Here is a 26222-nt window from a genome sequence, read left to right on the forward strand (position 1 = left end):
TCCAACTTCCCGTGTAGGTAGAAGGCTGAAATATGGCAGGCTCATTCCTTACAGCTTACTTACAAAAGTTGGGCAGGTTTCATTTCAAAATTCTACACGTAACGGTCATAACGGTCGACAATGTCCGCCATGTTGAACTTTCTTATTTATGGCCCCATCTTCACGAAATTTGGTAGGCGGCTTCCCTGCGCTAACCAAAACCGATGTACGTACTTATTTTGGTTTTATGACGCCACTGTCGGCCGCCATATTGAACTTTCCAATGTGACTAATTTTTCAACTTCCCATGTAGGTAGAAGGCTGAAATATGGCAGGCTCATTCCTTACAGCTTACTTACAAAAGTTAGGCAGGTTTCATTTCGAAATTCTACACGTAACGGTCATAACGGTCGACAATGTCCGCCATGTTGAACTTTCTTATTTATGGCCCCATCTTCACGAAATTTGGTAGGCGGCTTCCCTGCGCTAACCAAAACCAATGTACGTACGTAATTCGGTGGTATGACGCCACTGTCAGCCGCCATATTGAACTTTCCAACGGTCTTTGTTACTTATGGGCCCATCTTCAAGAAATTTGGTACACGGGTTCCCAACGCTAACTGAATCCTACTTACGTACATATATATGTCCATAGCCTGCAGCTCGGTCACCATGTGAGGCGGCGTTGGGTCCCCCATCCCAATGCCTCCCACGTTGTTGGCTGCCTGCCTATATATGGCTGTCCGTCGCTCCAGTCTCTACATTCCCTTCCTTGCTTCACCACGGGATTCACATCTCCCTGCTGATAACTGCAGCCTTTTTATTTAATCCACGGCTTCTCCGCTGTTTTATTGTTCATTTATTGTGATTATAGTTATTGTGTAGGTATTTTACACTTACTTTACATTGTTCGGGTACCCATTTCCTTTATCGTTCCAACCGTACCCCCATTAACATGTCTATCGAGGTGATCACCATCGATCAAAAAACTGTCACTTACCGAGTGGTTTCCATGCCCGGAGATGGCACCTACCTTTTCCATTCTCTTTGTTACATATTGCACGGCCATATCAGGCTCACTCTTGATATCCGGAGGAACATTGTGTCTTATGTATTGAATGACTGGGACAGGTTCAAGGTGTGGACTGATGACGGTACAGGAGATGATTATACTACACAGGAGCACTAGAAGAGTGAAATGCTTAAGCCCTTCACCTGTGGTTCTACATGCGAGTTGATGGCTGCCGCTGAATTGTTTGGTTGTCGCTTTCAAGTGTACCGAAATGGCCAAATATTTTACACCTTTGGACAACCGCCAATGCCTCTTAAACATCTTAGATTCACAGGTGAAGATTTCAGTAGTGGACACTTTGATGTTTATGAATGTTTAAACTCTCAAAAGCTGGATGTGAAGTTATCGATGAAACCGGTTGTGTGCTTACAACGCTTGACAGATGCCGAATGTCACTTCAACACAAGTCCTACAAATACTGTCGTACTTGAAACAAACCATGAAACTCAAACAGATTATGACAGCAGCAATCCAAGCTGTGAGATTTGAAACAAGATTACTGTTCGCATGGCCAACTGTATGTTGCATGCTCAAGAGTAAGCTCAGCGTACAGCTTGGTCATATTACAACCGGAGGGCCGAACTCAAAATGTGGTATACAAAGAGATCCTTAACAAATAATTATTGGTATATTTTCCCTTAGTTTAAAAAGGCTGAATTTTCTTCTTAATAAAAATTTTAAGACAGTACTTGCCGCTGCGAAGCGCGGGTATTTTGCTAGTGTTCAATAATATTCAGGATTTTGGGATCTATAGAGGGATAAAGCTGACGTCACACACAATGAAAATTTGGGAAAGGGATATAGAGGAAAAGCTTAGGGAAGAGACCACCGTAGGGGAGGAACCGTCTGGTTTAATGCCAAGGAGAGGAACAATTGATGCAGTCTTTGCAATGAGACAACTCTGAGAGAAGCATCGAGAAAAACAGAATGGTTTGCACTGAATGGCCTCCTCTCGTTGGTCAATTTTCGTAAGTCTCTTAAATTTCTTGAGTTCCTCGATAAACTCCAAGTGGTCATGCGACAGATGAAGCAAATCGACAATGGTGTTATCTGTACTTCTATCAGCAAACTGAAATGGGTCTAATAAACCTTGGGTTTTTCTTTGTTAGTCTAATCCTTATAAGTTTATGAAAAGATTTCAAAATCGGTCGTGTGAGCGCTACTAGTCTGAAATCATTTAGGGTTTTTAGGGGTTTTCAGATAAGCAGGTTACAAAAATGAGTGGAAGGTGCTGGAATTTCTGTGGCCTGTTTCCATAGCTTTGGGACCTCAACTGTTCTAATCACAAATTAAAAATCTAATAGAAAAATGGAGCTAAGTTGCTCTGTGCAAGGTTTGCAAGAGCCTTCCACGAAGATGGTCTTGTCCAGGACTTTTATTTAATTTTAATCTTGTAAAAATGTTCTCCACATCCTTTTGAACAAAAAAGAAATCTCTCCCTTATCCTGGAACCATCTGCTTCAAGCTTTGCACTTGTTCAGGTTGCAAAGTTTCCAAAATCTTTTGGGACTCTCACCAAGGGGACGATATCCCAAAGTGGAATTGCCACATCTGTGGAAGACAGCATTTCAGTCACCGGGGCAACCACAGGCTCCCCGTGCTGTGGCAGTTCGCCGCGAAAACAAATCCGAAAAGATCACAGTCGTTCTATGAGCACCTGCCGTCGATGGCTGAAGGTACATTGTAACTGCTGGGAATTGGCCATAACTCACTACTTTAACATGGCTTTCTCATAGCTTCATCTTAGTTTAATCCTAATGCTCTGTATATTCAATTCATTATCATTATTATTCCTGGTGGCTCCACAATCCGTGCTAACCCCTACTCTCTCTTCTGTTCTTTTTCCGGTTTTCTGTGGTGGCGACCTGCGCCACCACCACCTGGTCAAAGCACCGTGATGTCCTTACATTGATGGATTAAAGGCCAGAAGTCCACATGACCGTCATCATCAAGTCCTTCCATGAGAGCCCTGAATACAATGAGGACTGATTGAGGTCATTGATGTCAGGTAGAATGCCTAGAGAGGGCTGGGTGGTCTCATGGCCTCAGAACCCCCTGCAGATTTGATTTTTTTCTCCAGCCGTCTGGAGTTTTTTATTTGTTTTTCTGTCCTTCCTGGCCATCAGACCTCACTTTTATTCTATGGTATTTAGTGTTCTCTAATTCTATTTTCTAATTTTTTCTCTTTCTTCATCATGTAAAGCACTTTGAGCTACATCATTGTATGAAAATGTGCTATAGAAATAAATGTTGTTGTTGTTGTTGGCCACAACCCTGCCTGATTGCTGTGTCTGTGAATAGGAGAGAGGTAGATCCGACTATAATAAATAACCCTGTTGTTCCTGTTTCAAGCAGAATAAAGTTGGCTTTGTTAAAGTACTGAAACTCAGCCTCATATTTTAGGGTTGTGAAAGAATATGTAACTGCTTGAAAGCTACTAAGGGTTAAAAGATGTTTAAAAGGCGCTATATATGCACCCAACACGACACAGACTGACATGGAGGCATGTGTGAAATCAATAAAAAGATTTATTTTTTTCTTCAGCTGAGGTCCACGTCTTCCCAGTGTCCCTCAGCCCTAACACAGTCCCAAGCACACCAAAATAACTAAAGCAAAGCACACACTATAACACTCTCTTCTTCCTCCACCACTCCTCCTAGGAAACCTCGTCCTCCTCCTCCCGACTCTGGCTCCCAAGTGGTGGCCGCTGGCACTTTTTATTAGGCACCCGGAAGTGCTCCAGGTGCTTGATTGCCAAGTCCCAGTTGCACTTCCGGGTGTGGCAAAAACACTGCCTACAAGGGCCCACCAGCTCCTGCTGCAGCACCCCCTGGCAGCACATGGCGGAACCCAACAGGGCTGCACCCAACTCCAATTCCCATGGAGTCCTGCGGGAAATCGAGGCACTGCTCTGACCCAGGGAGGCTGCCATCTAGCGTATTGGGTTTCCCATGCTTGCTCCCCCGGAACATATGCTGAAGGGGCGTCCCAGCCGTCCGCCACAGCTGTTTTGTTATAATGGCAGGTTATTCATACAGGGGTCTGTCATAAGACAGGATGCAGTAAGCTGACCAAGGACAACTTCTTTATTTAGAGTGTGTCCATTAGACACTGGAAAGATGACTTTTCCTTCTTTAGGGCCCCTGTTGCAATGTACACAAAATAGAAACGGTTAGCCGATGCACGCAATGAAAGATGAAATGCTTAGATAAACATATTGTGCTTATTGATAAGTAAGGGGATTGAGGAAAATTATCAAAAGTCGAGTGACACAGAGGAAATCTGCTCTTCTGCCTTGCAACGTGGAATCCACGTACTCATCTGTGATTGAATAAAGACTGATTGATTGAACTATTCCTGTCTTCCTCGGTGGGTTACTTCCACAGAGTGCAAGACGGGGACTCACACGTCACAAGGTAAAATCAAACTGCTCAGGTCTCAAGTATTCACGTATTCAAGAAACCTATTGGCTAAATCATACCTGGAGTTAAAACCAGAAACTCTTATACGGTTTATTATTTTTTGATTGATGCTGGCCAGCTGAAGATTTAATGCCTAACCACACCAAGCTCAAATTTTTCTTGGATAAGTTCTGTACAATTGGGCGAAGGGCCCAACACAGCAGTATTCATTAGGAATAAAAACGCAGGCCAATATATATATATATAACTAGAATCCCCCAAAACTACAATACCACACACCCCAAATTGTCCACCCTGTCACCCCAATATGGCACCAAATGTTCGGCTATGACCGCAAGTCTATATCTCATGGAAATGAGAATGCTGGTTTGATGACTTGGACTAAAGAGAGGGCACTGCATCATGAACATTGATGTGTGCAGCATTATGGGAACAGTACCCTTTGACGATAAAATGCAGGAAGCCTGTTGGCTATGGCATGGCCACGTTATCCAAAATGAGGACCACTCAGTGGCGATGACTGCCTGTTATCTCAGCCCACAAGGCAAACGACCATGCAAATGGCCCAGGTAGTGATGGCATGGTAGACTGAAGGAAAACATGCGCCGTGGTAAAGCCAGCCTGTAAGGGGTACTAGATCAGGAAAAATGAAGAGAGACATGCAAGTTGGCAGACCCTGTGCTAGCACGGGACAAACACGGAGGTAGAAGGATCCTGCCAGTTGGAACTTACCTCCTTGTCTGGAGTATCCTTGCTGAGAAAAGGGTTGTCCAGCCACAGCATTGTAGAGGATATACACAGAGACATTGTACATACGCTCCGGCTCGATATTTTCTGGAATAAAGAGAAACGTGGGATTAGGACTTTAGGGACACCAACTTTGTTCTGTCTTCTCTATCAACTGGCTTTTAAATATGCCACACAGATGGTGCCGATATGTAACCACTGCTACAACCAGCTAGCCTATAAAGAGAAAAAACTATATATAAATATTCCACTGTGTCACCTGGTTTTTGGTGGCAACAGTGAGACAAAAAAATATGAAGATGAAAACATGAGGTGGAAAGGCATGACAGTACTCGCCTGAAGAAACAGGACCCTAAGAGCAGAACTACCTCCTTCACTGACTTGATCTCAGTCAGCCAGAGCGCCTGCTTACTTAACTAGCTCCTTAATGAACACAGAAAAGACAGCACTCCTAAATACATTAAAAAGAGGAGAATGAAACAGCATAACTGAAAGAAAAATACTACGCAACTGGAACTGAAAAGGGATGGAAAAATGCTTCAAAATAATTAAGAAATGAAATGCTAAAATGGCTTCTCCAGACTGCATGAGAGCTGCAATCTCACCAATGCACTGTTAAGACCTTAGCTGGTTGTGATGGACAGTCGGGTCCCATGCCCGGGCCGGGACGCCCCTGCTGCATATGTTCCAGGGGAGCCACCATGGACAGCTCAATACCTCCCCCGGGACGCTTGGTGGCAGCCTCCCTGGCCGATGTTCATTTCCCAGAGGGACATGGAGTCCTCCACAGCCTGGTTGGGAGATGGGGTGGCTGCTAGGGGGTGCTGCCGAGACTCAACAACCTGGCTGGACGAATCATCAGCCCCACCCGGAGGTGCAATTGGGACCAGGTGGCCAAGCACCTGGAACACTTCCGGATGGGCTATAAAACGGGCCAGCCTCCACCTCTAAGGGGCCAGAATCGGGAGGACGAGGACGAGGTTGCCTGAGAGGAGTGGTGGGTGCAAGGTGGAGAGTTGTTGGTGTTGTTTTAGTGCTTTTGGGACTGTGTATTGCCTGTGGGTCACGGGGAAGACGTGCGCCCACGGGTGAAGAAAAATAAAAAGCCTGTGTGACTTTTACACGTGCCTCTGCGTAGTCTGTGCCGGGTCGGGTGCTATATAGCGTCTATCACACTGGTAAACAGCAAAGACCAGAGGAATTAGGTTTCATTTTCCAGCCCTCAAAGGCCAGGTGGTGAGAGTTTTCTTTTAGGACAGGGGTGTCAAACTCCGGTCCTGGTGGGCCACAGTGGCTGCAGGTTTTCATTCTAACCATCTTCTTAATTAGTGAGCCTTTTTTGCTGCTGATTAACTTGTTTTGTCTTTAACTGACGTGATTCAGACCCCTTAGTTGTTTCTTTTTCCATAGTGAGCAGCCAAACAATAAGGAGACACAAAACAAGCTGCCACATGACCAGCTCACCTGAAAATAAAGAAAGGTGAAGGTCTCGGTCGTGTTGGTCTGCTCAGGTCACCAAAACATCTTCACAGTGGTCTTAGAAGAAACAGAAAATCAACAGTCTGCTGTGGCAGAACGAGAGCAGCAACAAGTCCTGATATTCAATAACCGCTTTAATTAACAGCAAGAATCGGCTCCTCATTAAGAAACTGGTTGGAGTGAAATTGGCTGGAGTTTGACGTTCAGATTTAGATGGTCTTCTGTTGGCTCGTTCACATCTCATTTCTGTTTGGCTGCCATTTAATGAAGAAACGAATGAATTCAGAGGACTGACTCCTTAAAAACAGGGCAATTAAAATGAAAGGAAAAGAAGTTAATTAGCAGTGAAAACTGCTTGCTGATTTGGAAAAGGGTGAGAATGAAAACCTACAGCCACTGTGGCCCACCAGAACCGGAGCTGGACACTTCTGTTTTAGGAGGATTAAAAAGTTGAGCCTGCTGTCAGGCAGAGTTCTAAACATGGAGGTTCTTAAATGCCAAAATTTCAATCGGGAGCCAAAATTGTCATCAGCATAACAAAGGTCAATAACTAAAAAAATGTGTTTTGTTGTAAAATCTCAAAAGCTAAGGTGTGTGCCGCCATCAATGATGTCAAAAGCCATACCCCTGTGACCAGCAACAGGTGGCCCTGTCATGAACAATATGGCCAGACTTCATGACTCAAATGCACAAAATGGTGGAGAAAAACATCATTGTCATAACAATAAAATGTCATACAATAAAAAATTGCACATACAACGTTAATTGAAATACCCATATAAATAATTATAAAATTACTAGCTGTGTAAGCCCGTGCTGTAAAAAGCCTGGGGTCCTAGAAACCTTTGTGTTAGAGAGGTATCAATTATAAAGAGCCACGGATCACATTTAAAGGTGCACCTCCCAGCATGCACAAGAGTGTATATTATGGGATGTCAAAAAAAAGCAAAGGAGGTGCACGTGTGCCGCAATAGTCAATTCAGCATAGAGAAGCATTTGTTTGTTATAAGTAAGAATCAGCAGTGTACCGAATTAAGATAAGTGTGCGTTGATGATCAGAGGTGGGTTCGTTTGCATTTTACTTGTATTGTATGTTTTTATATGTTAAGATGTAAAGTCGTTTAAATATACTGATTACGTTATTGATTTGGATTCTATACTGCCGGTAAGCTAGTGCTTAATTACAGTAATACTGCCATCTAGTGGCCTTTGGGTACTTTATGTATTCTTTTTTATTGTAGACCACACATACACAAATACACCTATACCTATTCGAATACAGATGTATATCTTCAAATAAATGAGTTCAATTTCAATCTAAGCTGCTATGTGGAATTCTCTGCATCGTTTACGAGTGTCCTGATCGACACTCCGGAGTGAACACTATAAGTCCTGAACACACTACAGGTAAAGTGGTCCTTTGCTACACTTTGAAATTGTCAGGAAAAAAAATTGAAACGTCGAGATGTCTGGTAATTGAAAGGAACTACTCTGGGCATCTCTCTCCTAGGAGGTTTCGTTTTCCCGATGTACTCACATCGCTTGTGCATTAGCGCCGGAAGGAAAAGTAGAAGGGATACCATTTTGCTGATGTGCTCGTCTCGCTTGGCGTTAAGAGTTTCTCTCTTTTCTCAGTGGTTTACTTTGGCAACAGAGTCACTTTCTTCTTCCAACTCGTTAACTTGGGGCCGCCTTCCAGGCCGGACAGACAGACACACACACTTCCACACGTAGACGTTTATATCGATACTAGCTGTGTAAGCCCATGCTATAAAAAGCCTGGGCTCCTAGAAACTATTGAAATCATCAGAAATAAAATTGAAACGTAGAAATGTCAGGTAATTGAAAGGAACTACTCTGTGCATCTCTCTCACAGGAGGATTCATTTTGCCGATGTGCTCATCTCGCTTAGCATAAGAGGTGAGGTTTCTCTCTTCTCTCAGCGGTTTTACTTTGGCAACAGAGTCACTTTCTTCTTCCGACTTGTTAACTTGGGGCTGCTTTGCCGGCTTTCTGAGCTTCATGCAGTAGTAGCCTCGCACTTCCAGACCGGACAGACAGACGCACACACTTCCACGCATGGACGTTTAGTTTTCAGTTTCCTCAGAGGCAGAGTCCTTACCCCGACTCCACCTCCCATTTCCGGACCAGACAGACGCGTAGACGTTTATATATAAGACAACTGATGATCATAATACATTTCAGGTCAGACTATATAACATCCTGAAATGGCCACACATGTACGACATCACATGTGAACCACATGATCACATCAGTCATAACATGATAACATGTGCCCACATTGCCATGGCTTCCATGTTGGATCCCTGGAAATGATGATAGATCAGCAGCAAACAAAAAGGAAACAAATAAATAACAAAAAAGAACTAAACAGTACATAAAACATCATCAGATGGCTGATGAACTTGACAAGTGATAATGAACACTTGTGTTGATGCAGTTTTTACAGCAAATGTATTGTGTTTGCTGCTGACCTTGTTTGCTGAATATTTTCCTGGAAATTCACTTTTAAGTTGGCTTGGAGGAACATTTTTTCTCCACCATGAAGCTTTGCAAGGCCAGATGACAACATAGAGCTGTAGCAGCCATGTGCACAACTTTAATGTATGCATAGTGTTAAGATCGCTACCTGATCTGCTTTGGGCATGACCTAATCCAGCTGATTTGAACCCCACATGCTTTAAAAAACAAAAAACAAACAAAAAAGCTAGCAGTATTTTCATTTGAGGAGTACATTAGATGACCATAATAAGAATACTATGAGTACTGCCACCAGATATACTGTATAATGCTGATCCCTGGCCTTAGTTTCTCAGCACCACATGCATAATTAGTCATTGTCTAACCTGCTTTGTCCTGAACAGGGTTGCCTGGGGATGCTGGATCCTATCCCAGCTAGCATAGGAAGCAAGGCAGGAACAAACATTGGACGGGGCACCAGTGCATTGCAGGACAAACACACGCACACATACATATCCCACACATATCCCAGGGCAAATTTAGGACCACCAGTTTACCTAACTTGTGTGTTTTGGACTGTGTGAGGAAACTGGAGCACCTGGAGGAAACCCATGCACACATGAAGAGAACATGCATATATTGTGAGGTTTCTAAACTCTTTGGACCCCAACAGGACGACACGCCGAAGCACGTCCCAAAGTGCGATTGCCGCATCTGTGAAAGACTACTTGTCTGTTGCTGGGGCAACTGCAGGCTCATATCGCTGCAGCGGAGCACTTCAGAAGCAACTACAAGCCGATCGCAGTCACGCTATAAGTACCTGTTGTTGATGGGTGATGCAAGGAACATTATAAATGCAGGAAACATGATTACATGGCCACAACCCTGCCTGACTGCTGTGTGTGTATAAGAGAGTGGTAGATCCCGCTACAATAAATAACCGCGCTGTTCCTGTTTCAAGCTGAATAAAGTTTTGCTAAAGTACTTAGACTCACATGTCACTATATATATATATATATATATATATATATATATATAAACTGCTCAAAAAAATTAATGTAACACTTTGAAAACACATCAGATCTCAATGGGAAAAAACAATCCTGCTGGATATCTTTACTGATATGGACTGGTTAACGTGTTAGGAACGAAAAGATGCCACATCTTTTGATGGAAATGAAAATTATCAACTACAGAGGGCTGAATTCAAAGACACCCCAAAAATCAAACTGAAAAAATGATATTGCAGGTGAGTCCATTTTGCCAAAATTTCATTGCGGCAACTCCAAATTATACTCAGTAGTCTGTATTACCCCCGTGTGCTTGTATGCATGCCTGACAACGTTCCCTGGGGGGCGGTTCATGCACCTAATGAGACATGGGATGGTTTTCCGGTGGGATCTCTCCCAGATCTGGATCAGAGCATCACTGAGCTCCTGGACAGTCTGAGGTGCAACCTGGCGGCGTCGGATGGACTGAAACATAATGTCCCAGTGGTGTTCAATTGGATTGAGGTCAGGTGAGTGAGCGTGGGGGCCAGTCAATGGTATCAATGCCTGCATACTGTTGCCACATGAGGCCGGGCATTGTAGTGCACCAGGAGGAACCCAGGACCCACTGCACCAGCACAGGGTCTGACAATGGGCCCAAGGATTTCATCTCGATGCCTAATGGCAGTCAAAGTGCCGTTGTCTAGCCTGTAGAGGTCTGTGCATCCCTCCATGGATATGCCTCCCCAGACCATCACTGACCCACTACCAAACTGGTCATGCTGAACAATTTTACAGGCAGCATAATGTTCTCCATGGCTTCTCTAGACCCTTTAACGTCTGTCACTTGTGCTCAGGGTGAACCTGCTCTCATCTGTGAAAAGCAGAGGGCGCCAGTGGTGGACCTGCCAATTCTGGTATTCTATGGCAAATGCCAATCAAGCTCCATGGTGCCGGGTGGGCAGTGAGCACAGGGCCTACTAGAGGACGTCTGGACCTTAGGCCACCCTCATGAAATCTGTTTCTGATTGTCTGGTCAGAGATATTCACACCAGTGGCCTGCTGGAGGTCATTTTGTAGGCTCTGGCAGTGCTCATCCTGTTCCTCCTTGCCCAAAAAGGCAGATGGTGGGCAGTCGTGCTGATGGGTTAAGGACCTTCTACAGCCCTGTCCAGCTCTCCTAGAGTAACTGCCTCTCTCCTGGAATCTCCTCCATGTCCCTGAGACTGTGCTGGGAGAAACAGCAAACCCTCTGGCAATGGCACATATTGATGTGCCATCCTGGAGAAGTTGGACTACCTGTGCCAGCTCTGTAGGGTCCAGGTATGGCCTCATGCTACCAGAAGTGACACTGACTGCAGCCAAATGCAAAACTAATGAAAAAACAGATGAGGAGGGGAAAATGTCAGTGGCCACCATGTGGTAGACCATTAATTCCTGTTTTATGGGACCCCTCTAATACACCGATTTACAACCCCTCTGCTACTTAACTGACCAGAGCAATAGCCCAGAAGTTTCATTGACCTAATGCTATACTCTCATTAAAAAGTGTTCCTTTAAGTTTTTGAGCAGTAAATATACACTGTATATACTATCACTACTTTGTGGCCATTTATTTAAGTTGGTCTGTGGTCTTCATTTCTTCTGTGTCTTTTGTCATTTACGGCACAGTGGTAATCACATTTTATTGCTCAAAATAATCAGTCCAACATAGTTGACAGACGGTTCCCTAGCCCTCTGGACCACTTAAAAGACCAATGCACCATTATTATCTACTCAAAACCAGTTTATTTCCTCCTTCATCCATTGACTTCAATGCATTTCGCAGAGTTTAGCAAAGTTCCCAAACATTTCCGTGATTTCAATGAACTGACGGCTTAGCAAACTCATCACAAGTCTCAAAAAGCGTAAAGCATGTCCCTTCCTAAAATCTTCATATTTCTGTTAACACCGTACCTGTAATGACTGTTTCTGTTGTCTGCCAACTTAGTCGCTGCCAGCTGGCGCGGCAAGTAATGTTCTGTGACACAACACACCATTCAAGTACATAGCCAGTCACAGAGGGGTCTTTCGAAGGTGCCCACCAGATGAGAAGGCTGTGATCACTTGCAGAGGACACCGTAACAGCCAGGGGTGCAGGGAGATCTGTGGAAAAAGAGAAGAGCTGCTTGGGACTGAAGTTAGATTAGGACACGGCACATAAGGCCGTATGAAATGAAATGGGGAGCAGTTTACAGGAAGGCCACTGCCGCCAAAGTCCTGCTAGGAAAAGTCATTATGTCATTTAACCAGCAGGTGGCAGAAAACAGCAACTGTTACTTCAAGGTTTGAATCTCTGTTAATTGTTAATTTTTCTCCACCAAATTGGCAGAGAATGCTTCCATGAGGGCGATGTAATAATATTATGATAAAAATATGTACTTAGAAGAAAAATAATAAAATAAGAAATATTAATCTGTATTGAAAACTCAGATAACATCTCTACAATATATAAAAACATTTTAAAGTCCATTCCTTTCAAAGATCCTAGGGTACAGTGGCGAAAAGACCTTTCACTTAACATTTCAGGAAAGGAGAGGAAGGCAACCATGTACAGAATACACTCTAGCACCATATGTGCAAAGCACTCAGTCATTCAACTGAAAATCTTTTATTGAGCGTATTTATCTTGTTTAAAATTGTTCAAAATGTATCCACAGCAAGATTTAACCTGTGAACATTGCAATCGAGCTCCAGCCTCACTGGACCACATGTTGTGGGTGTGCACCAAATTAACAACATGATGGACCAAAATCTTTGAAAGTCTCTCAGACAACCTCGACGTCACAATCGCCCCTAATTCATTAACAGCTGTGTTTGGTGGGCTCACAGATGGGCTTAAGTCAGAAAAGGACAAACAAGCTGTAATTGCCTTTATTTCACTATTAGCACGTAGACTTGTCCTGCTCAACTGGAAGAATCCCACCCTTCCACTTTTATGTCACAGAGTAACTGATGTTCTACACTATTTGAAATATGAAAAAATCAAATTCCCACTTAAAGGATCAAAATGTTTTTAAAATATGGCAGAATCTAATCAATAACATTTTAGAATAACCTTCTGTGTATATCAGGGAAAAGGATACTCTTCCTTCCTTGCTGCTTTGAAAGATTTGCTCTGGTTGTTGGCTCTCCTCTCTTTCTCTTGAGTGGGTTTGAATTTTGGTTTGTTAGGTTTTACTTGATTGTATGGAATGTTATTTGCTTCAAATTAAAATCAATTAAAAAAAATAGAATAAAAATAATACATTAGAAGAAGGATCACAAACTCCAATCCTGGGGGGGCTGTAGTGGGCTACAGTTTTTCTTTCTAACCCTTTTCTTAATTAGTGACCCGGTTTTGCTGCCAATTAATTTCTTTTGAGTTAATTTGAATTGTCTTGTTTCCTGTTTTTGTTTTTATTTGTTCCCCTGAATTGCTTCATTTCTTTCTTTAAACAGAAATGAAATGTGAAGCGAGTGAGCCAACAGAAGACCAACTAAGTCAGGGCCTCAAACTCCAACCAATTTCACTCCAACCAGTTGCTTAATTAGGCACCAAGTCTTGTTGCTAATTAAACCCGTTCTTTAATTTCAATACATTTCTGAAATTGTTGATTTTCTGTTTTATAAGATCACCATTAAATTTTTTTTGGGGACCTGAGCAATTCAACGTTACTGAGACCTTCTGTCTTTAGATATGTCAGGACTGGGACTTTGTGAAGTGTGGTCCAGCCTCATGTGGGGAGGCAAAATAGGGAGGCGGGAGGACTAGGGGGGGAAAAAGAGAGTAAGCTATTTCTAATCTATCCTTTTAATACTTATAATTATAAGTGCCAATGTTCATGACAATAACTCCTGGGAAAACTGGAAATTAAAGTCAAAGCTGTCTTACTTTAAGTTAAGACTACAAAATGACAGCAAAAGTTCAGAAGTAATATCTTCATGACCAAACAGTTAACTCTGTGAGCTGGAATGTTAAAGGGCTGAATCATGAATTAAAGAGAAAGAAAGTATTTTCTCACCTAACAGGTCTAAACGCTAAAATAGTATTGTTATGGTGTATAAAATCTACAGATTATTCTCTATATTTTTATTATTATATTTTGCTTAGTCCCAACAAGATGAATTTAGATGTAGGAGACATTATAATAAAAAGGCATATCGTCTTCCCTTACACCTCACTTTTATAACAGTTGTTCACAGCATAGTGCTAAATTGGCATTACAGCCTGGGAAAGGAAGATTTGCCGATACCTCAGGCTATTAATTACTTTATGGATGGACATCTGGGACAACAATTTGGTCTATAGCCTGGGAAAAGAGGACATGAACTAATATCAAAAAACTTTATTATCTGGGAAAAGGGAGATTAAAGAGTTTGAGCAAAATTCATCCATCAAATTGACAGCCAGCCAATCAGGTGCATGCAACTATCACGTGTTGTGAAACCACAGCATGAAACTTTATAATAAATATGCCTCATTGTGAAAGTAACGTGAGAAGAAGAAGAAGAGAAACAGAAGAACGGACAAAGACGTCACCGATCGTCAGAAAAGCATCATGAACATTGATTGTTAAATCAAATGCCTCCCTGCGACATTCATCCTTGTCATCTCTACTTTTTTTTGTAAGCTTTTTCTAAAGACTATATATATTCAGACTTTCCTATCAGTACCTATTTTCTATTATTCTTTGTCCAGTGGTATTATTATTATTCTTGTAATAAATACCATGCTGCTTTTAACTTTCTATCCTTTGTCTTAATGTCTAGAGTGACTAAAGTAATAAGTTGGATTTCTTTGAGCTCCTAGTGCAGCCAGAGATTTGTCATTACCTCTGTGCTGCGAGGTTTATTTTGGCTGCGAGTGAGAACTCCACTCAATTGTAAGAACAGTACGTAAATAAGGTATTCTTGGCCGATAAATGGCCTGTTGCCAAGAGTGCTAAGTCTTTGTATGTTTAAATGTATTGTTGTAGACCAAGAGTAATATTTAGGTCTGAGATATCATTAAAACATTGTATGTTGTTTGTGCCGATCATAAGTCTCTTGAAGTGCTGAGTGACAGGCTATGTTTTTCCTAAAGCACTTGTGTGGTTTAAAATGCTAAAGGTTAATCAGCGTGTGTGTGTCATTCTTGGGGCACTGTTGTGGTTAGAGTCTGTGTGCATGTGTATAGTTATGCATGGGTGTGTTCATCTTAAAATGCAACAGTGGACCAAACCAATAACGAACTTGATGAGTATGCTTACCCTTGAGGGAAAGTAGGTAAAGGGTAGGTAGAGGGAAATGCTACGATAATACAAGTATTTTTACAGGAGACCCACTTATCAAGCAAGGATGTGGTTCAGCTGCACAGAGACTGGACTGGCCAAATATTCCATTCCAGCTTTAGATAGATAGATAGATATATAGATAGATAGATAGATAGATATATTACAAAGAAAACTAGAGGTGTGGGAATTCTTATACATAGAACAACAACATTTGTAATATCAGATGTAGTATCTGATCCTGAAGGGAGATATGTGATTGTCAGGGGTAATTTATTTAACTGTAAAGTGACTTTGATACATATTTATGCACCCAATGTAGAGACCTCCACCCTTTTTATTTTCAGATATTGTATGATGGACACAGTTTGCTGATCATGTTTTGTATCTCATTGTTGTTTGGCTGCTAATTAAGAAAAATAAACAATTATTGGGTCTGAGTCTTCATGAGCAGGTCAATTAAAATCAATTCAAAAGAAGTTAATTAGCAACAAAAACAGGTCACTTATTAAGAAAAGGGTTAGAATGGAAACCTGCAGCCACTGCGGCCCTCCAGGACTGGAGGTTGAGATCCCTGCTTTAGAATGTACTACAAGTTAAAACTGGTAATGGTAAAATCTCAAAAACTGACGGCACAGCTGGACTGGGGGCATACAGGTGGGCCGAGATGAAAGTCCATTAATAGGCCTGGAGTGGAAGGGTCAGATAGGTAAAACTGATGAGGCCCCTTCACATGCCCAAGCCCGGGGAAAGTTAGCTAAATTGGGGGTAGGATTGGACAGAAGCTGTGGCTGAATAGAACTGGCATGAAGAGTGGACTTATCATGTTGGCTTGGGAGGTACATCAAGGGAGATGAAGACATATAAGAAAGAAACTCAGTCACTCTGCCATTTTTCCCATCCATTGAAGAGAATACAAAGTAACTTTCTTCTGCCTGTTCTGCTACCTCTGTCCTGTTGCTTGAGGTCATAGATATAAAATATAATGTGACAAGGGGGTTACAGCAGGGGTTTGGGGGCATTTTGTTAAGGACTACATAATGAGGAGTATAAAAGGGGAATAATATCACCCAAGGACCCTGACCCAACACAACAAATGACATGCCTTGTCCAGGACAGCCATGTTTTATATGGTGTCTACAAGTGAGCAAACCAGTGAAATTTATATCTGTGCTTCCATTACAGGAACATCTACTCTCCACAGCACTTCTCCTTCAGTCTCTGCTCCCCTTTGGAAAATTAAAGTGATTTGTACCTGTTTGGTTGAAGGCAGGAATAGTGATAGTGGCCTCTGGAGACTCCCCCTTATGGTTGTATGCTTTAAGAAAGATTGTGTAGGCCTCAGCAGGCAAATCAACGGTACATGAGGTAGACAGAGAGTCACTGGAGCTGCAACCTGGAAAGAAGGCTCTCTCTGTCCCTCCTTCACGTAAGTAGGAAAGGCGAAAACCCAAGATCCTGCCATTCTCGTGCTGTCTCTGCAGAGGCTGAATGGAGAAGGAGAGAAAGCAGACAGGAAATGTCAGTGACAAGCAGAGGGGGCCACAGTTGACCCCCCAAAAAATCTGAATGTCCTTTCAATACAGGGAGTTCTACCTTCCACAGAAGAAGGACTCTCCTGTTTCCAGATGGATCATGATGAGTTATATGTCTCCATAGCTGAGGGGCTAAAGAAGGTGCTGGAAGGACCAGAAGAGAAAGTCATTAGGATTTATGACTAAAGACTAAATAAAATTCAGGTCAGGCTCGGGCTGTTTAGGGTGAGGCCTATTCAAGGTAGGCTAGGGAGGTTCCTGGCCCGGTCTATGGATCTTTATTGAGGTCATTTCACTGCTTCAAATATGCTCATAACTAATAGCGATACGCTGGAATCCTGACTCATGTTGCTTCCTGCTTTGTACCTAACTTACCTAAGATAAACTGTTTTTGAACTGAATGGGTAGTTGGGTGGATAGTAATTTCACTTTCACTGAGCTCTATCAAATATGTCTGTTTACTGTCTCCATTTTGCCCCCTTAAATTCATGTGAAAAGCCAATCAGGCTGGATTTTACCTGACTCAGGGGTCTCAGCCATCCTCTCTTCACTCCAGTCACTCCAGTGGCTCATGTTGCTCCTGTAGCGGCTTCGCAGCCGGATTGCATACTTTGTGTTAGCGGAGAAGTTGCACTGCTTTACAGGTTTCAGAGTTGTATACCCCACGGCAAAAGGGACCACCGTTTTCTGACAAATAACAACAAAATGTAATTAAGTCTATTTCATTTCTGGACTCTTGTCCAAATAGAGACGGCTTGGAAGCGTGCAGGCTCTCTGTTTGAAACTCTTCAGATTACGCACAGCCCACAGCTCCTTTTTGATGTTAGAAGGTGTTCTTCATTTTCAGATGCCTACCTGCACCCGGCTGTTCTCCTGGTCTACAGCCTGATATTCCATCTCGTAGGTGGCATGAGCCAAATTTGATATTTGAGAGTAGGTCAGTGGATCCCAGTCCACAAGTAGGCAGTTGCTTTGTCCAGAGGCAGAGGAGATGTTCTTTATTCTGGGGGGAGATAACTTCACTGTAAAGGGACAAAGTAAAAAAAAATTAACAAAAGCTTGTTGATAGTGGAGACAGTGAAGAGGGTGTAGACATCAGGGTGCAAGGAATGAGGAGTCCCTTCTCTTAGGTGTTGTAAACTGTATCACAGACTTGGCGGAAGTGTGTTGAGGCCTCCTATAAGACCTATTAAAGCAGGTCAGGACCTTGATTGGCCAGAAGTTCACCACAGATATTAGTCCCTTAATGTCACTAAGACAAAAGAGTTGATTGTGGACTTGAGAACAAAGGCTGAACACCCCCACTGCATATTAGTGGCTTTCCTATGAAGAGGGTCAGCAGTACAAAATTATTGAGCATCTACATCACTGAGAAGATCCACCTGGACTCTCAATGCCACACACCAGATCAATAAAGCTCCGCAGAGGTTGTACTTTCTTAGGAGACTGAAGCGAGTAAGAATCCCTCCTGCTATCCTCACCACCTTCTACTGGGGCGCTACTGAGAGGGTCCTGTCGAGCTGCATCACATCCTGCATTGTGTCTGTCAAGAAGACTCTGCAACGTGTGGTGAGGTTGGCTTAGCGGGTTATCAGGGTCTCTCTCCCATCCATTGAGGACATTTTTAAGGATAGAAAGCCCTCTGCATTGTGAGAGACTCCTCACACCCCTGTCATGGACTGTTCGATCTCTTGCCATCTGGTAAGAGACATCACTCCATGAAATCAAGAACAGCCAAAATGTGCAAGAGCTTCTCTCCACAGACAATAAAACTGGTAAACGCTCTGTAACATTCACATAACAAGCCGGTTTTTAGACACATAATCATTTATTTTTAGCCATTGTATTTAACAGACTATTTTACATAAGTTCTTTGTCCAAGGTATGATGTTAATCTACATCCAGCCCTGCAAGCAGGTCCTCCATCTTATAGGGAAAACTCTGGGGTTGGCACTCCAGCCACCATTAAAACATCCCACTGTTCAATGTGGTGCTGAGGTGTCACGTGTTGCACGGCTGCACTCGGATCTCAATCTGAGTGGTTCACTGTGTGGTGGGTGCGGCAACGCACTGTAATCAGCACTTTACATAAGTATTGGATGGCATTGCCAATTTACCACTGTCTTGGTCTGCCCTTTTGTGGGGTTTTTTTTTCCCTTTTTGCACATTTTCTGGATTTGAGTAATGTAATTGGGCGGCACGGTGGCACAGTGGTAGTGCTGCTGCCTCTCAGTAAGGAGACCTGGGTTCTCTTCCCAGGTCCTCCCTGCGTGGAGCTTGCATGTTCTCCCCGGTTTCCTCCCACAGTCCAAAGACATGCAGGTTAGGTGCACTGGTGATCCTCAATTGTGCTTGGTGTGTGTGTGTGTGTGCCCTGAGGTGAGCTGGTGCCCTGCCCAGGATTTGTCCCTGACTTGCGCCCTGTGCTGGCTGAGATTGGCTCCAGCAGACCCCCGTGACTCTGTAGTTAGGGTATAGCGGGTTGGATGATGGATGCCACTGTATTTTAGATATGGCTGGAATGACAAATAAAACTTGAGCTTGAAATTGAACTTGAAATAGCGAATCGCCATCACCTATCTGCAGGATTCCAGCCTCGATGTTATGATTGGGAATCCTTCGATATTTTTTATGTGTTTTTCTAAATCATTTTAAATGATCTAGCACTTGTTTGTTCTTTTTTTTTATTGAGACCCCGTTTATTTTTCATTTTCAGCATATTTTTCTTTTTCTTTTTTCTTTTATTTTTTCATTTTTCTGAGTACTTTAATAGTTGTTAAATATTTTGTGCCATTTCGGTCACCATTTAACTCCCCGCCATGTTGTACACCCATTGCAATTCTTAGTGTGTCTCCTCAGGGGTCACAGCCTCAAGGTAATCGATACGATGGGTTAAAAGGTCAGTTGAAAACTGTGGACAGAACAGCCCTTTTGTTGAATTCTTATTCTGTTTTCTCACCTTGGTTCTGATCTTTTGCTAACAGATTTTCGACTATGAGTTCTGTGTCTCGTTTTGGTTTGTTGATTTTGTCTTTTTAATATCACAATTTTGCCCCTACTCCTGTCTTTATGCTCTTATACTGGTCTGCTCTCAAAATCTCTTCATCTCAGTGTTGTGCATTGGTTTCTCAAAGCACATAAATCCCAATCACTTTCAAAAATGCCCACCAGAGTCGAAAACTGTAAAACGTGAGCTTATAAAAATGAAAAAGCTTCCTACAAACATGCTCTGTCAAACAGTGAAGCTCTGTACAGCACAAAAGCCATAAAGGTTTACCCAGCCAGTAAGGCAAACCCAAGCAAACTCTGTCTAAATGTCAGGTCAAAAAACAGAGCAAAAAAGTCCAAAAAATCAGAGATCAAAAAAATCACAATAAGCACAACTACACTCACCAGTCGCTGACACGATCAAAATGAACCATCGAGAAGTGCGGGAGGCGGAGGGCAGTACCTGGCAGTGATTGACAGGTGGCCCCGCCTCTTTGGGAACCACCCACAAAACACACCGGACATAACAGACATAACACAGGCAGCTTAAAGGCAAGATCTGAAATAAAGAGCAATGCACCCAATCAGCAAAAGCAACATTAATATAAAGAAATAACACAGAAATTAACAAAAAGGACAAGAAACAAGACTTTAAACCCCTGCTATGGGAGGAACCCTGACTGAAGCATGACAACTAGCAGACCCAAAAAATATCAAAAGAGAAGAAAGAGTCCCAAACATTACTAGAAATACCCAACAAGTTAGAGGAATCGTCAAAACTCCGGCTTGTAACTAAAAAGTTAACAAGAATTTTTATAAATGGAGATTTACTTTTGTAAAGGGGAAAAAATCTAACAACATTATTCAAACAAACTGAGAAGAACTGCGTAAAAAGACATTCCAAGTGTGACAGATGTCCGGGGACATTGCTCCACCGGGACGCCGGGAGAAGGGAAGGACCGGGAGAGGGGCAGTATTTTCCCCGGAACATAAGAAGGCAGCCTTCCTGGGTTGCATGGGGGCCACGGAGCCGGGACGTTCAACCCTATTGGGGGGACGTGGCCACCGCCAGGGGGTGCCTTGACAGCAACAGGAAGTGCTGCCAGAAGAGGAGCTGAATCAGCCTGCAGCACTTCCACCACACCCCGAAGTGCTGCCAGATGCTAATCAAGAAGCACCTGGAGCACATCTGGGTGCAGTATAAAGGAGGCCGTCGCACTCCACTCGAGAGCGGAGTCAGGAGGGAGAAGACGGAGCCATGAGTGAGGAGTAGAGGCGGCCGAAGAGGAAAAGAGAAAGAGAAAGGGGACTGAGAGCTTTAGCACTGCTTCTTTCTTTCTTTCTTTCTTTCTTTCTTTCTTTGTGACTGATAATATATTACCTAAATACTTTTATCTTTCTTGTAATTTAAAGTGAAATAATCAGACAGTTTGCAACCTAATGGTAAAAGAAGATGATTGTAAAGATAAAGTACAAGGACCAAAGCTTTAGGGCAGAGCCATCCATCACCAGTCATGTGTGTGTAACATCATGAGGTCTGCAATTCCACGTGGATTTCTGACATAAATAAAGCCTGTCTGAGAGAACTGCGAGTGATGTCAGAGTGATAGTGATATGTTGGTTAAAGGGATACCACTTTATCTGGCCATCGGAGAACACAACTCAGGCATCAGTGTGCTTACTGAATCTAGAAGATGCTCAGCATACCATTCTCTTTTGGTATGGCAGATAACCTTTCATAAGCTTTCTAAGACCATATATTGTAAGTGCCAGAGTGGATGGACAGGCATCCTGGCTGGGTTGGTTGTTGGTACATTTTATGGTCAGAAAGCCATAACAGAAGGACATAGGAAGGCTGCTTCCCAGTGCCATGTTCACAGGGTGCCAGTATCTCTCTAGTGGAACTCCTATTTGAAATCCAGCAGGGCATATTGGGAGCTCTAGTCCTGAGACCTGTTAGGGTATTTGGGTGCTGCCAGGAGGACCTGCAGGAGAATGCTGGCCCTATTTTGGGGAACTTTTATCTGGCCCGGAAGTGCTTCCAATAATGTGTAGTGCTTTCACCCCAATAGTACTTCCAGGTCAAGCCGAGGTTGGTTCTCTCTCTCTCTCTCTCTCTCATGCTGCAGGATTGTGGGTAATCGTCTCCCATACTCAGTCTCAGCTGGCATGCCTCACTCATATAGTCAACATCCGTACGAGCGTATACTGTGTACTATAGCATTGTGACCACGTGTGTGTTGTAACGTGTGAGTCCCTGTCTTGCACCCCAAAAGAGGAAGCTGTGTCTCAGTACTTTAGCAACACCAGCTTTATTCAGCTTGAAGCAGGAACAGCGCGGTTATTTATTGTAGCGGGGATCTGCCACTCTCCTATACACAGACACAGCAGTCAGGCAGGGTCATGGCCAGGTTAGTGGCCAAGTAATACTGTGCCCCGCATTTATAATGTTCCTTGTATAACCCATCAATGGCAGGCGCTAATAGCATGTCCGCAATCTTTTCGGATTTGCTTTTACGGTGAACTGCTACAGCGCTGGGAGCCTGCAGTTGCTTCGAGACACTCTTCCGCATGTCATCCCGTTGGTTGGAATCCCAAAAGAGTTTAGAAACCTTATAGTGCCTAAAGCATTTTTTTATTTTGTGTCCAAGTGTAGTGACTCTTCATGCAAAAGCAACGGTCATTGAATAGGTTCCTTGTTAAAGTCGCAAAAAAAGAAGATTCCAATGAGCCAACAGATAACAGGGATTCTGTTAGTTAGAGTGAAAGTCGTCCTACACAACAACCCTCCTCTCTTTTGTCTCCCTCACACCAGCCATGATTCTTTTCAAAGGCAAAGTGCAGGTTGATTTGTTTTATGTATTTTTACTTTAGATTTTGTATTAATCATTTTTCTATGAATAGTTTTGGGTTGTGGAATTAATCATCTGAGTTTCCATTATTTCTTATGGGGAACTTCGCTTTGATAAATGAGGGCTTTGGATTTCAAGCACGTATATATATATATATATATATATATATATATATATATATATATATATATATATATATATATACTAGGGGGCTCACGCTACGCACCAGCCACTTTGCGTCTCTGCCACTTGCGTTGTGAAGTGGGGGTCTGAATGCACCCCAAGGAGATGTGGTCACTCCTCTGAGACCCCTGATAGATAGATAGATAGATAGATAGATAGATAGATAGATAGATAGATAGATAGAAAGGCACTATATAATAAATAGATAGATAGATAGATAGATAGATAGATAGATAGAAAGGCACTATGTAATAGATAGATAGATAGATAGATAGATAGATAGATAGATAGATAGATAGATAGATAGAAAGGCACTATATAATAGATAGATAGATAGATAGATAGATAGATAGATAGATAGATAGATAGATAGATAGATAGATAGATAGATAGATTGAAAGGCACTATATAATAGATTAGTACTGTTAAATTCCCATGCATTATCCTCATATTTAGGGTGACTAAAGTTATAAAGTAACTCCTCCTTGTGTATGTAGATTGTCACCATCTTTCTCATAGGGTTTAGCAAGTTTAGAGAAGGTGCTCCCAAAAGAAGTGGACCTCACAGTAGAGTAAAAACAATGTGTCTTAGTAAGAGGCTTTAACCAAAATGTGTCTGCTTCGAAGAGTCCAAAAATAATCACAAAAAAGAGATGGAAAATAAAAACAGCAAGAAAACACAAAATACCCATAAACATTAATTTCTGTCTCAGAAAGGCCACCAGGTTACCAGCTCCTTTACATTACACGTAATAAGACAGAGTAGCTGGCTTCTTATATGTCCATGGAACTACACTTTATTATAACACAATAATTATAAAAGTGTTCAATTCCTTGGAAGTTTTAACATTTTATTATTATACAACATCAAATCACGTGGATTGCTTTTGAATGTTGAATGTTTATTAACACTGATCAACAGAAAAAGACCCTTTAATGTTAAAGTGGTCCAGGTTTATATACTGTATGCAAATATATATAATTATCATCACACATGGGCATCTGAGGATCACCCATCTTATTCTGTTCATGCTTAGCAGTACCACCCCAGGCTGAGAGGGGGTGCTGTCTCTAACTATATCATCTCTTTTTCCCTCTGCAGTGTCGAGAAAACACCCAGTGAGGGCATTTGAGGCCAGCCTACAACACTCCTGGAAACTCCGCCCTTCCAGTCAAGCCCTATAAATACCGACATCCCTGGAAGGAACAGCATCAGTTGAAAAGCAGTCCATCTGCAAGATGGAAGTCCCTGAGACTGATCAGTACAGCAGACCCTTGAAAACAGAGATGCCGAGTAGGCTATTAAGGCGGTGTGGGTGCAGTGTTCTGTTATTGTGCCGCCAAGGGCCTATTTAAGTTGTATTTTTGGACTCTTGCATTAAATGGGATGGTCTCCTATGGACTCCTCTGCTCATTTCCTCCTTGACAATATATATATACTGTATATATATGTGTGTGTGTGTGTGTGTGTGTGTGTGTGTGTGTTGCTCATGCTAAAGTTTGTGAAGCCCTATGTGGAGTAATGAGGAGTGACAGTCTATGCAGGCATCAGTCATAACCGGTGCTTACATAGATAAGGTCTGTGTGGGTGTTCAGCGCAGGGTCTGAGAGTAGACCAACCCATAATGAATTTGGGGAGTTCCACTGAATTCATGATAATACAGAGACCAAGGACAGATCCAGAATTTAATACCTGCTTCGATTCCCAGAAGACAGATGAATGGAGACTCAGTGTGGCCCATCTTGCTCTCGGCGCTCACTGATATCCTGTAATAGGAATGCAGACTGTACACTAATACTGAGCAGGACATGTGAGGAGATGAGGTCCGACAGGTGAGGGCTTCCATATACTTCTCGCCACAGCTCCCTAAAACCCTAGAAAATCAAATGAAGATGTCAAATGAGATGTCTTAAATATCTCCAGCAGATTTACTTTAATATCAGTACAGTAGAAGCTGTCAGTGAAATTATAACGACTTCCTATTTCTAGGATGAATAGATTCCAATACTTGAAGGGTTTCAGGACATAACTGCTGTGAATTAAAATACTAAGTCTGACTTCTGAAGTCTGTATAGATCAGGGTTCAATCCCTTTATTATTAAGCATTATCCTTCCCCAATGTGTGGTATCTTCCCTACTGATTTCAAGAAGTCTCATGTGATTCCTCTTCCCAAGAAACCTTCTCTTAATTCATCTTCCAATCAGAAATACCATCCTGCCCACCTTCTGCCATTTCTGTCTCTGGAACACCTAGTCCACAAAAACACTCTCCTCTTTTCTCACTGACAAGAAACTACTAGACCTTCTTCAATCTTGATTCCATAATGATCACTCTATGGAGACTGCACTGAGTTCAGTCAACCTGCTCGAGCTGCTTCTCTTTCCTCTGTTGTCATGTTTCTTCACCTTTTATTAGCTTACAACATTGTTAATCACTCCTTGCTTATCTCCATCCATCCATCCATCCATCCATTATCCAACCCGCCATATCCAAACCACAGGGTCACGGGGGTTTGCTGGAGCCAATCCCAGCCAACACAGGGCGCAAGGCAGGAAACAAACCTTGGGCAGGGCGCCAGCCCACCGCAGCCTTGCTTATCTCTTCCTTCAATAAACTTATCATCCATGGTTCTGCTTTGGACTGGTTCAAGTCCTACCTTCTTGACAGATCCTTTTGTGTCTCCTGGCCGAACTCCTTGTCTTGTCCACAGAACCTCTCCACCGGTGTGTCTCAAGGTTCGGTGATGAGTCCACATCTCTTTCCTCTCTGCATTCGCTCCTTAGGTAATGCTGTTTCTTCTCATGGTTTTTCCTGCCACCACCACCATCCTGATAATACACAGAACTTCCTCTCATTTTCCAAGCCCAGATCTCCAGCTGTCTCTCTGACATCTCATCATGGATGACTGCTCATCACCTTAAACTTAACCTTTGAAAGTCATTTATCTGCTTCTCCTTCTTCAGATTTGTCTTTAAGAATTACTCCTGAAGATGTCACCCTCTCACCATCACTCAAAGTTGGGGGATCCTGGCGTGAGTCTGGAATCCTCACTTTCATTTATCTTATATATAAATGTCTACACGTGGAAGTGTGGAGTCTGTCTGGACAGGAAGTGGGAAGCTACAGCTTGAAGTTCAAAGAGCCAGCAAGGTGGCCCCAAGTTAACAAGTCAGAAGAAGAAAGAAGTACGAAGGCTACAACA

At 42.7% G+C, this 26222-nt stretch overlaps 1 protein-coding gene across 1 annotated transcript in view; it reads right to left on the reverse strand.

The window, feature by feature from the left end:
- The window catches only part of LOC120537720 (interleukin-6 receptor subunit beta-like), a 109028-nt gene that overhangs the window by 11096 nt on the left and 71710 nt on the right, over nt 1-26222 (reverse strand). Inside the window, exons 4-10 of the mRNA XM_039766872.1 lie at nt 24712-24893; nt 17851-18017; nt 17514-17682; nt 17057-17139; nt 16716-16947; nt 12126-12314; nt 5206-5307 (exon numbers count right to left, since the gene is read on the reverse strand). Of these exons, the coding sequence (XP_039622806.1) occupies nt 5206-5307; nt 12126-12314; nt 16716-16947; nt 17057-17139; nt 17514-17682; nt 17851-18017; nt 24712-24893 (1124 nt within the window). The remainder of the gene's footprint in view (nt 1-5205; nt 5308-12125; nt 12315-16715; nt 16948-17056; nt 17140-17513; nt 17683-17850; nt 18018-24711; nt 24894-26222) is intronic.

This window comes from Polypterus senegalus, chromosome 10, assembly GCF_016835505.1.
Source record: "Polypterus senegalus isolate Bchr_013 chromosome 10, ASM1683550v1, whole genome shotgun sequence".
Taxonomy (NCBI): Eukaryota; Metazoa; Chordata; class Cladistia; order Polypteriformes; family Polypteridae; genus Polypterus; species Polypterus senegalus.